General features: G+C 41.9%; 1 protein-coding gene across 1 annotated transcript; it reads right to left on the bottom strand.

Moving 5' to 3' along the window:
• Positions 1–2251: 2251 nt before the first annotated feature.
• On the bottom strand, positions 2252–12771 carry cpb1 (carboxypeptidase B1 (tissue)). Its single transcript, XM_036125633.1, has 11 exons — positions 12669–12771; positions 10704–10779; positions 9897–10021; positions 9712–9811; positions 9514–9615; positions 9289–9393; positions 9088–9198; positions 8894–8984; positions 5690–5892; positions 3182–3266; positions 2252–2623 (listed from the first exon to the last, which is right to left on the bottom strand). Exons 1-11 carry the CDS (start codon positions 12731–12733, stop codon positions 2436–2438), a joined length of 1251 nt encoding a protein of 416 aa, XP_035981526.1. The 5' UTR covers positions 12734–12771; the 3' UTR covers positions 2252–2435.
• Between the last annotated feature and the right edge of the window lie 482 nt (positions 12772–13253).

Below are 13253 nucleotides of genomic sequence, written 5' to 3'. Positions count from 1 at the left end.
ACAGTCTATTATGTGAGCAGTCAGCAGCCCTACCCAATCCTGTGCCTTAGGCGAGATTTTCTATGATTTGTATGATTTCCCTCTCCATGGGTGATTTACAGACACTTACACACACAAACACAATTGATTAGCATTGTTTTCACCACTGCATTTGCTTTTTGAAAGATAATATTTCACCCACTTTACCCGCTTATCTAATTATATATAAAGACAAATTAATTAAGCAATACAATTACAATATAGTAACAATATAGATACTCTTACCACAAAATAAATATCGTTCCTCTGTGTATCATGTGTTGTGAATTGGCGCTATATAAATAAAACTGAACTGAATTCAAACTGAATTTAAATAAGTTGACACATAATAATTATTATTTATACGCAACAACAAACATCAAGCGTCATTTTTAAATAACCACACAGTTTGGCTACAATAATTCTACACATGAGCTACTATATACAAATGTAAGCAAAACCTTTCACAAAGGTATTTACCGCCCTCTAGTGGTTATTTTGGTTGGTGCATGTACTAGAGTGATAAACTATGCCGCTACCTGTAAACTCACCTCTCCTGCTACACCTGAGCTTTCCTATGTGCTTTCCCAGCAACGTTGTCTCTAAACTTCGTCATATAATTTGTAGTAACATTAATTGTACATTACTTTATGTTTGAAACTATGTTAGGTTTCCAATTTTAAGAGTTAATAGTAATGACTATTAATAAAAATACAAATTTTTACCAAAAATTTTTTACCCATCCTTCAGTGTTTGCAGCAATCCATTGCAGATCTTCAGTAAGTCTGAAGATCTGCAAATCTCTTCTGTAGTCATTTGTTGGGGTCCAAGCATCAGAGGCAGCGACATAAATTATTATTATTTTCAAGCTGTATGCAAACGAAATTTCCTTCTGTACGAACTCTGTGCATACAAAATGACGAATAAAGTTGTCATAAAAAAAAAGCTGCACAAGCCGATAAAGAAGCCTGCCTCTGTTCCGGGGATGGTTCTGGGACCTTTAGAGCTGACCGTGCAGAGAAAGATGCTTGTGAAAGTTAAAAACATTATGGACAACTCTGAGGATCACAGCACAGTACCTCAACAACGTTATGTCTTAGCTGCATGGTTGATTAGGGGCTCCTTCTGATCGTTCAGAACCACTGCAGCTCGAGAGATCCCTTCTCCTGAGAGCTACAAGTAAAGAAACTCAGATAGTGAGAGCTTCTACAAGGTCTTTTGGGATTAACAAAGTACTATTAGACTTAAGACTGCAAGGTTCCTAGATTACAGGCCAAATGTCTAGAAGCCACTTCAAATTTCATTTCACAGTGCCTTTCTTGAAAAAAAAAAAAAAACAGTTTGTGATGAACAGGGATTTCGGGATGCATTTACTTCACTTGATCACACTTTGCTTTCACTCATTCGCATCAGTTCCTCAATCTAACTCGAGGCACACACCGATGTTACCAGGCCATTGCTGAATAAAGGCTAAGAGTGTGTTTTGAGCGTTGAGGAGATCTGCAATAATCCCGACTTCAGTGCAAAACTAAGACCCTGATCAAAGTTTGCACACTGCGTATATGCCGGGATTTTGTTAAAGCCGGAGGAGGCTGTGCATTCCATAAAGTGACTCCTTATATACCATCTTTATTTAGTTGCAAAGTAAGCCAAATGAAACTATTATCTTTTTAGTACAGATTGGATCTTATCGGCCTGAAGCACAGCTTCTCTTATGCCTGCAACTATTGCTACACTTGATATGATAAAACCTTAGGCTCTACGTTATGCTGCACTTTCTATTACGGCGACTGGTCAAACTCGTGATGTTCAGTTTTTTTTAGTATATCTTTTGTCTTTTTGTACAGTGGATGCATTGCATGATGTATTGGTGTCTTTATTGTGTCCTCCTATAAATGAGTTTGCTCCAAATCTATTTCCCAATAGGGATGACTAAATTACCTTTGTCCACCTTCAGGCAGATGCTTGGCAGAGCGGAGATGCTGCTAAGCAGCGCTCTGTGTTTGTCACCTACTGTGCCGCTGCACCGAAATACTCATGAACAGACACACGTCATCCATTGGAGCATGGCCATCTGTACGAGATAGTCTCAACCCCCCCCCCCCCCAAAAAAAATCTCAGGTTTTTTTCTGCCCTGCCAATGACACACACTCTACAATTTACTGTGTTTTCATCCATCCTTCCAAAAAACTGGATAAGCTCAGGACACACATACAAAAATTGATTCAGCATGTTGGGATGGGTCATTGATTTTATTGTTTGCACTCGTCTTGACAATCTGTCAAACGCAGCGAGAAAACATGGCGGGAGGCGGCCGTATCCATGGAAACGGAGGAGAAGATTGGTTAGAGGTTGTAAGGGCTGGGGGGCTGCTGCAGTGGCGCCTTGCCGGCGGGGGTCCATGGCTGCCAGACTTTCTAATAGAGGTTCTTCTGCACATAGGCGGCGATGTACTTGACGGCCAGCATGGTCTCCTCACACGTGGGCTTGATCTGAGACTCGGGCAGCAGGAAGCCGTAATAACCAGTGTCGCGCAGCTCAAACGTGTAGGAATATTTGATTCCCAGGTCGTAAGCCCAGTCGTCGGAGCCTCCTGCAGCAGGGTCTGAGGGCAAATAAAGAGCGAGGGGGGGGTTACACAGAGCTGCGCGTACGGATGTGGAAAGAGAGAGTCTCCAGAGGATCCTCCCTCTTAGATGTTCATGCTTAATGAGCACATCATCATGCAGAATGTCACAGGTGTAAACTGTCTGTCCTTCATCAAAACATGCCATTTTCCTCAAAAGACCAAAGTAGACGTATTGTTGGCTGTGTACTCACATATATTCCAAAAAAGTAAAAAAACAAAGCAACTGGACTTGTTTTACGTAGTTGAAGACATTTCGCTTCCTCTCCAGGAAGCTTTCTCAATTCAAAAAGTCTGGAGTAATGTGGAGTAACAAGCTTTATACTACTGCCTAACAAAGGCCTTGTAATGGCTTAGAAAACATGCAAAGTCAACCGAAACAGGTCCACCCCCTTAGTAATGGGCAGTCCAGGGGGTGGACCTGTTTCAGAAACGTCTTCAACTACGGAAAAGAAGTCCAGTTGCTTTGGTTTTTTTTTTACTTTTTTTGGAATGACCATGACCTGGATGACTGAGAATCTTCACCAGTATACTCACATATAGTTGTGGCGCCTGGTCCACTGGTGTAGCGGGTGCCGTACAGACTAGTCAGAGCAGCGGCGGCTCCCCGAGCAACACTCATCTATAATGCAGAAGGCCAATGAGAATACAAGTTAAAGGGATTTTTTTTAAGAGATCTGGTCATAAAAATAAATTAATAAGATGTAGAGTTGCGAAAAATTAGGACAACCTGTGTGTTTTCTAATGTAGCATTTGGACGTGTGGATACCGGACACGAGTTTTCTCAGCGCTTGGAGATTCGAGTAATATTACAGTAGCAAAACTTAGTATGTAAAATGTAAAAAAAATAATAAAAAAATGCAATTGCTGGACAAGAATGATCAAGACACCCCCACGTGGATAAAATCAAACACACGCGTGTCTTCTCAGAGGGAAACGATCAGAACGGTCTTACTCTGAAGGGTTTCCCTGTTTGAACCCATGTAGTCTGGTGTGCTCCTGAGGTGAGAATGAACAACGCGGCGATCTCAAAATACCTGCCTGAGACCTTGGGAAAGATGATGGCAGCAGCTTATAAGTGCGGGTAGGGCATTTGAAGAGGTCACCAACTCATTTCTAATCAGCCCTTCCACCGTCCAGAATATAATCCACAATGCTTCCTGCCATGTATCAGAGATTGGCTGAGCAAAATGAGACACTATTGATGAAAAACATAAAACTGAAGGCAGAATTGGACCCAGCAACAATCCAGTGAATCCAACAAGACCGGCTGAGAATAAGAACTAAAATGTCTTGGAGCAATCAAAGCCCAGATCTTGATCTTGATCTTGATCGTGGGACTACTTGACTACTTGACTTGTCTCTCCCTACAAGAAAACCCTCATATATCTCTCTCATCCCATCACTTTTATTCAGTGACAGATACAACGTAAAGATTAGACATAAATGTGTGCACATTTGATTTTAAAATAACTTAATATTTAGTGGGGATGTGTCTTGATTTTCCCATGCCCGCGCGCGCTTATAGTGTGATAGATCAGCTGGCATGGCTCCTTAGCTTCTGACAGCATGTGAAGACATTCGTCAGCAACATTTCGTAGAAACTAGCCTCCACGAGTTACCTCTGACATTTGAGGGGATTTTGGTCTAGAACAAGATCCAAACAACAATTATCCTATGAAACGTTCAGTTTTAGCCCCTCCCCCCCAATCCTTTGCACTTGTTCAGACAAAACGGTGAAACGCAGAAAGCTTCTGCGAGTTGCAAGAAGGAAATGAAACCCCCTGAGAGAAATGGATGAGCAGGAAATTATATTTCCAAGGGAACACGTGAGTTATGGCGGATCCCTGGAGCTCTTTTGTTTGGTAAAGTGTCGACGGAGAGCCTGAATCACAAGTGAGCCGCAGTAGGGGCCGGAGGGCCATGCGATGAGGTAGAGTCAGCGTGAGAGCTGGGGAGCAGGGGTGTGAGCGCTAAGTGTGCAGCTCCCCTGGACGCCCCGGTGAGAGGTGAAAGAGCCGTGAGAATGAGGCATGTGAGTGGGGAGCAAATGGTTTGCTGCAGCTAAATGTGGCCTGTAGATAAGAGTCACACAGGGTCGGGGCTGGGTCGGCTTCACGGCTAAGCTTTCGGAAACACATCAGGAGACGCGACAAGAAGTTTATTAATCCACTCAAGCTCTTCTGGCTCTATTTTTATGATGCGTTGATGTTTCACGGTAACCTGACAACAGCCAGATGCATGTCTCGCTCCGCCTAGCTCCACTCACATACATCTGGGACACCGCCATAGGAATTGCCTTTATTGAAGGCTGGGGCTTATTAAAAATTCTTGCATATGATTGGATAAGCCACTTGTCTGTCATCTTTATCGACGTGCTATTTCAACCACTCACACCGAAGCTAACCAGTGACGCTGATGAGAGCGACGCAGGGAAAATGTGTTTGCGGCTCTAGTGGCACGCGTTTTATTGACAGTGAGCTGACAGGAAGTGGGGGCAAAGCCGGGCGGACCGCTTTGTGGACTAGAGGCCTCGTAATATGGTTTGCGCTAACGGTTAGCGGCTAACCGCTCGTTAGCGGCTAACCGCTTGCCAAATCCGGTCGGGAGAAGGGCGAAAACATGGTTTCCCCCAACAAAAGCCTTCAGAGCCGTTCTCTGATGTTCTTTTAATGAAACAATATCAGGTAGATTGGACAACACAGAAGAAATAGCAGCATCAATGCTAACGCTTGCTTCCTCGATGCGAGCCGCCATTGTTGTTGGAATCTCACGGTCGCTTCTCCGCTACGTCACTTCCAGGAAACACACGCCCTGCGTCCTGATTGGCCAGACCATAAATTTGGTTGGGGAAATCACTTTCAATGAGCGATGTCCCAGATGTATGTGAGTGGAGCTAGGCGGAGCGAGACATGCATCTGGCTGTTGTCAGGTTAGTTTCACGGAGCGTATTATTTCTAAAAAAATTCTCGTGATGATAAATGCGGTACGCGCCACGGCACACCCTTGGTCATTAGACGGCGAGTCCGCGTGTAGCCTACTCACCAGCTCACTGTGGTCTGCAGCCAGGTTGTAGCTGTAGGAGTAGGGGAAGAGCAGCAGCTGGGAGTATGAGTGCACGGTGATGTAGGACTTGATGGCCGACTTGTTCTTGCGGATGAAGTCGGCGACGTTCTTCGCCTCGATCTCCGACTCGGGAGTGTGGCCACAGAAGGTGTCGCTGCAGGGGTTGCTGGAAGCTCCAATGGCTGAGAAAGATGGGCAAAAGTCAAAATTTGTTCCATACCCTGTCCAGAAAAAGACACATAACCCCTTTCTTTCTGCCTGGCTAACATTGAAATCAGACTAAAGTCTTCCTGTTTCAGGTCAGATAGGATTTCCACAATCAGTTCTATGTGATTAATGCCAGAATAACAATAACGGGAGAGGAGAATTTGAACCATCCTCAAATTCTGAATTTCCCATAAATTTATCTCTGTTTTTGCACAATTTTGAACAAATGTGCTATATATTTGACACATTTTTGCTGTAATTTTGGGCCTTTCTTCCTGACAGCAGGCTCTGGCCTTTCTGCTTTTCGATGTTCACTCGAACATATTGACTTTTGTTGCTCCTACACCCCTTTTTAACAAATTTTGTATGTTTAGGATTGTTTTGTAAGACCAATTTGTGCCCATACTGTAACCACCTGGCTGATTTCTTATTATTGTGCTGTAATGGTTCTTTCTGATGTTATTTACATGTGATACCATCTATTTTGTGAATTGTGCCACATTCTCTTGCAGCAAATCACCCACACAGCATGATGCTGCCACCTCCGTACTTCACGTTTGAGATTTCTTTCTCAGGCCTTTTTTTCCTCCAAATGTAACGCTGGTCATTATGGCCATGCACTTATAGTTATAGTTTCATCAGAGTACAGGACGTACCTTCAGATGTCCAGTGTTTTTGTTCCTGAGAGCATATATAAAAACTGCAGCTATGCCCTTTATGTTTCTTTTGGAGGAAAAGCTTATTTGTCTCTGATCAGCCTTTCAGCCCATGTTGGCGCAGGAATGGTTTCACACTCTGTTCAGTGTCAGCCAGCATCTTCGGAAGGTCTGTTATTTTTTTTTTCTGGGTCAACACGGAGTTTAGGTACCAAAACTAGGGCTGGGCAACGATTAAAATATTTAATCGCGATTAATCAGGGCGATTAATCAGGGCGATTAATCGCCCTGATTAATCGCCCTGATTAATAATCGCGATTAATCACATTGTATTTACAAACTCCAAGAATGAATTCAAAAGTAGTGTAAAGAGCACTTTTATTTTAATGTTCTGCTGCCATATGAACAAAAGTGTTGTAACATTTGTAGCACTTATTTTATACTGGATATTTTCAACCCATCTATTGAATTTAGTGCACTAGTTGATCTTTTCTTCATAAGAGAACAGCAAGCACTGCAGCCAAAATATGGCCTTTTTTGACCTGCTGTATATTAGCCAGTCCCTAAGCTTGATGTATCATGAAACTGTTGACCTTTTGGGTTTTGTGGTTTTTATTTTATTATTACAATTAAATAATAATAATAATAATAATAATGTTATGTTCAGTGTTTTTTCGCTAATCCACCTCTTATATATTTCAATCCTTATGTAATTTTGTCTGTGTTGTGTGCACCTGCCTGTTGCTTTAATCCTATAAATTTCCCCGTCGTGGGATAAAAAAAGGATTAGCTAATGTTATCTTATCTTAAATAACACTTTTTAATATATGTACTGGGTTCTTTCAAGGTCTTAATTACATGTTATGTGTGGGCTCCAGTAACATCCATCCATCCATCCATTCATCCATCCATCCATCCATCCACTGATCTACCTGGATGTTCCCTGGAGGACAGAAACGCCTCAGTCAGAGACGTCAGTGGGTCTGTCGGGGCAATGAGAGAAGTTTCGTCTCCTCTCTCCGTTTCTGGGGCTCGACGTTTTCATTTTTTTTTCACGTGCTTAGATAAATTTGCTGTGTTTCCACTGAAATGAACCGGCTTTTTACAAAACATACAGCTTGATTTCATTTACGGTATTAAAATAAAGCCAAACGGTGCTACTTCCTCTGTTCATGTTTTTTCGCTGCTGCGGTCTCTCTCAGCTGTTTGTGTATTAAGTTTGTGTGAGAGCTGAGTGGGCGGGCCAGGCTGAGCCTGCGTGCTGATTGGCTGGCGCCGCTGAGCCATGTACGAGAGGGGAGGGGGAGCGGGAGAGTGCTGCGGTGACAGCGCGCTGCAGTCAGCGCGCCTGCTGACTGACACTGACTGAAAGCATGTGAGCAACATGCGTTAATGCGCGATAAAATAAATATCGCCGTTAATAGTCTAAGGAATTAACGCGAAATTAACGCGTTAACTTGCCCAGCCCTAACCAAAACACATTCATCTCTGGTACACAAAACTCATCTCATTCCCGTCTTGCCTATACTTGCCTACAATAGTTTGAACAGATGAACGTGGGACCTTCAGGAATTTGGAAATTGTACCCCAGGAGGAATAAGACTTAGGGGATTTCCACAGATTTATTTTAATTTTTCAGTGCCGTTACATAAAAAAGCAGTGTGTTTGAGTTGATACCCTAAAATACGTCCACAGGAGGAGCTTCCAGTTAAATATAATGTTGGGAATTAACCAACATTTAATCAGACGCTTACAAAGCCACGACATCAACATCTGGGCTTTCCCCAATTCTTTAAAGGCAAAGCAATCACCGTGTATGCAAACCTTTAAATCGAAAGAAGGTATTAAAATATATTATTAATCTGGCATTTAGTAGAAATTATTTAGGTAATCCTAACAGACTTAAACATGAAAAGTTTAGTCTGATTTACATTTGATAAAAACTTTTAAAACATTTTTTTATACATGTGTGTTACACCCGATTTCTGATTCTTCCTATGATGTTTTTACTTATTCTTTTGGTATCCACCTATAGTTTGTCTGATTTCGCTTTTCCACAGGTTTTAGGTTTGTCTTCCTTTAAAAGCTTTTCATAATCTCATTTTCCGTGTATACAGCTGGATCAGAATAATGTAAAAAGCAGAGACGTGTGACCAGTATAACCAGTAAGAGTCTGGTTTCTGTCAGATACTTGAAATTAAATTCTGGATAACTCAGCACCAGAGGCAGACTCTTTGCATTTTCAACTTTTTTAAAATTTTAATTGAAAATATAATGGCTAAATCTTTCATTGAAGATACAACACTGTTTTTGCACTTACTGCACCAGCCAGCGTCAAAGTTCCTGTTGGGATCGGCTCCGATGCAAGATGACCCAGATTTCTTGGAGCGAGTCTTTCTCCACATCCTGTTCTGTTGTTCCCAAGAGGATAAAAGCACATCCCAGCATCAGCATCAGCATTAGGGTTAGTTTATGTGAGACTAAAACCCAGGCTCTGAATAGCCTGTAACCTACGTTGGTGTGCGTGAACACGTAGCCGTCGACGTTGAAGACGGGCAGGACATAGACATCCATGTTGTTGAGCAGGTTGGTCATCTCTGAATCACTGCCGTAGGTAGCCAGGGCCTGGAGGGAGCAGCGTAATCAGAAAAAAAACTGCTGAACAACATACAGTTGTAAAACACACACATGTCAGTTTGTTACTTTGTTACTTACCTCCTTGACAAACCACTGGCAGAAAGCAGGAGAGATCCACTCTCTGGCGTGGATACCACAGTCCATGAAGATAGCGGGTTTAGTCGAGGTGGATGACTTGCCGAGCTGGGGTTGTGTGATCAGGTGAAGAAATTGAGATTTGTTGCGAAGAAAATAAAATCATGAATGGGTGGGACTCATTTGCAATTTCTGGGTGACAGAAATTGCAATTTCTGACTGACATACCTTAAGGAGAGTCATTGAACGCCCCTCGTACGTGTTTCCAATGACCTGTTTGCTGACCAGGGAGGGGTTGGAGGAGGCAATGGAGTTGATCCATGCCTCGATCTGAAGCAAACAAGACAAACGCATGAATAAAACATAAAATGAACACCAGAGGATGTTTTATTTTGCTGTCATGATTAGTGTTGTTTTCCTTCGTACTTCGCTCCAGGTGTTGTACTTGGTGTAGCTGTGAGCTCTGGGAGAGGGACCGCCGTCAGCCTGGCCATCAACGGCAGACTGAACATCCTGGATGAGAATCCTGAGCGGTATGGTCAGAACCATTGAGTTTTCAAGCCGTATTCTCAGAGATTGACACTTGGGTAAATGCAGGTTCAGTGACTTACTCATACTCCATGCCGCTCTGCGCCAATGTGGTATAGACCATATCGAGGTACCTGGCAGGCACATGGATGTCAACATCAATGTCGATGGTCACGAGAGCATCGCTGTCAGGGCTCCAGAAGTCGAGCTGCAAGTGGCAGCAAAGTCACAACGTTTGCGAGCTGAAATGTTTTAACGCTTGAAATAACAAAGCTTTCAATATTAAGTGGCAAAAAGATGATGCCAAACGACATGCACACATCTGGAGTTTCATTTAAGAAGAGAGCATTAAAAAAATGAAACTTTGTGAGTATTTTGAAATACATCTGGACCAGGGGGCACCAGGTACCCCCACATGTGGAACCAAGTCATTGCTTCCCAAATTACAACCAAGCCTCAAGTCTTTGTAGTCCGGCCTCAAGTCCAGACTAACAGGTCCCAAGTCATAATGAGGTATCCCTGACACACCAATTTTACCCACACCCACAGAAAACAACTAAAAGTGTTTATTTGAATGCAAACCCCCCAAAAAACATCTGAACAACTGCTTTCTATAAATGTATAACTTCTTCCTTGAAGGCTTTCGGCCCTGCAATAGACTAGCAACTCGTTGAAATTGTACACTGTCTTTTGCTTGTTGGCAGCTGGGATAAGATCCCTAATCCAGCTTTTGACTTTTATCAGCACATCAAGTCAATTCAAGTCAAGACACTAAAAGTCACGAGTCTCAAGTCATCAGATCTGTGATTTGAGTCTGACTCGGGTGAAATCCAGACGTCTGTCAGTGGAACAGACGTTAATAGTGAGTGTCTGTGAAGGCAGACATGAACCTCGATGTTCTGGGCCAGGTCCTTGATGAGGGTCACATGTGCATCCAGGCTCGGCTTCAGTCGGAAGACTTTATCTCTGTGGAGGAAAAATTGCTTTAATTTAAGAAAAAAACAAGCATCTTCCACATCATGATAAATACAGTTTTACGGTTCATTTGTTTATTCTGTAACATTTTGACTGAGAAAGGAGAGCAAAACCTTTATGCTTTCATCGACATCCTTGAACTTTTATTTGAATCCTATTCTTAAAACAATGGTTGCAACCACAAAAACTCCTTTATTGCATGTAACAGAAAAAGGTTTAGTCTCTTATGTTGCATTATTTACAGTCAAAACACATCAACATGGCAAAAAGTTCATCTGGGGCTCTTCTGTCAATCCTATCCCTAAAAGAAGTTATGTTTAATGTATTTGGTATTTATTCTCGACATTTTATTTCTGCCACTGTATTGTATTGAGCTAACACTTTTCTTACTAAGGCTTGCTTTGTTATTTCTCACTGTTATGTGAAAAAAAACAAAAAAAATTAAACTGCCCTCTCATAGTTGTTCAGTTCTTGAGATTCTGACCTCACTGATTGATTTTACGTCTTTCCAGAATGCTCACCTCCTGATGTACATAGTGGGTTTCAAGATAATTGCTTACCTTTTGTAAATCTAGATTTTACGATACTGTCCTTTTATCTGATGGTATTTTCTGCCTCCTGTACCAAGGGTAAGGAGATGTTTTTTTCTTCTATGATCTCCTTTTGAATTTTTTTTTCTATTTAAAAAGTTCAACAAATAAAACGTAGAATGCTACAAACCGTGCAATAATAAAGAATAATTATTTTTTTTTACGTTTGATTCATTGGCAGATGTCCTGTAATGTCTCTTATGTCCTTCTGTACGTTGCTAAAGTAAAGCGGGTCAATCTTTATAATTGAACTAAAATAATGGGAGCAGATTGTATGTTTGCAGCAGACTGCTATTAATAAAGTGCACAAAGAACCACCAGAAGCTTTGTTTAGTGGCCGATGCTGTGCAATTATTTTTTCTAACGCTTGAATTATTAATGGCTCCGTTATGAAATTGCAAAACACTTTCCAGAGCGCCGTCTTGCTTTCCTTTCCTCCACCCTTACACACAAGTAAACTCACACTCACCACCCTAACGAAGCCTATTCTGTGAAAACATTTCCATTTGTATTATCGAGCTTGTTGAAAATGTATAGATGAAATTGACTTACCGGTACTGAAAGGATGGACTTATTGAGTTGATCACGTTTGCTACTTGTATCGTTAATGGCGTCAGTCTGTTTTAGAATAATCCGGTTGTGGTTTGACCAATCCACGTGTTTTAGAGTTTAAACTTAAATACAATTGAGCAGATTTCTTAAAAAACATTGAAATAGACTTTTAATCTGGCACTGAATCTGAAGCCCGCAGTCAAACACCATTTTTTTGGCTTGATTACGCCTCATCTCTACTGAACAGATGTGAAAAGGAGCTATTAGAAATCCCACAGGGGTTCAAAAGAACAATTACTTTAAAAAAAAAAGCCGTTTCAGGCAACCTTCTGGCCTCGCCACCCTAGACAGTAAGCTATAGTTCTCAAATCAAAATACGCCACCGACAAATCCTAAATCCTGAAACATTTGTTGTAAAAACGGTTTAGTAGAAGGACTGAAAATCTTTAAAAAAAAACAAACACTCCAAGTAGTGGAGAGCTGTTGTTTAACACCAAAGATGACTAGAACATCTGGCTGTATAAGGAAGAGAAGTATTAAAGGAAGAGGTGTTGATCAAAGCCTAAACAGATTGCGGGCTTACGCCTGGTTCTCACGGTTTCCTCGTTAACGGCGGGCAAATTTAGCTCTACAGTCATCACGAAAGTGCAAAGGCATAATGAGGACGACGCCTTCCGACGTTTAAGTCAAACTCATCCCAAAGTATTTTGTCCTCTCTTAATAAAATGAAAACTTTACCCCTCGAAGCGAGTGACATCAGCCAGGGCAACAGCCACTAATCCGAAAAGCAACAGGAGCTTCATGTTGGCAGTGAAGCCGGCCCTGGCTGCCGACGGCACTTATACTCGTCGGCCCTTCGCCCGGCCACCAATCCTAACACGAGAACAATCCCTATCACGCATCCTCCCTGAAAGTTACCATACTGTGTGCACCTGTTGGTTTTTTTTTTTCCTCAACCCAGTTCCCAAAGTCAATGATTAATGGATGTTTATGGAAACTTCAACCAAGGTCACTTGATTATTATTCCAAATAGCAACAATATCTTCAGTCTATGTTTGTGGTAAGTCCTGAGTAATCGATGACGCCTCTGTCCAGGAAACATTTCAGCCTCTTACCAAATCCTACCCCTTGAGGAGTTAAACAACGCAAACATATTTAAATAACACAAATCCCACATGAATCATTTTTATTTTAAAAATAGATTATGGACAGAAACTTCAGCAAACACCTTTTTAGCAACAAGAGCATGACTTGTCAATGACACATAACACAGTCACACGTTATCTTAGTCAAACATATTGCACAGAGAAATGACACAGAAAA

The sequence above is a fragment of the Fundulus heteroclitus genome, chromosome 21 (assembly GCF_011125445.2).
Source record: "Fundulus heteroclitus isolate FHET01 chromosome 21, MU-UCD_Fhet_4.1, whole genome shotgun sequence".
Lineage (NCBI taxonomy): Eukaryota > Metazoa > Chordata > Actinopteri > Cyprinodontiformes > Fundulidae > Fundulus > Fundulus heteroclitus.
The sequence above is the reverse complement of the archived record's forward strand: the minus strand, read 5'-3'. Positions and strand labels throughout refer to the sequence as shown.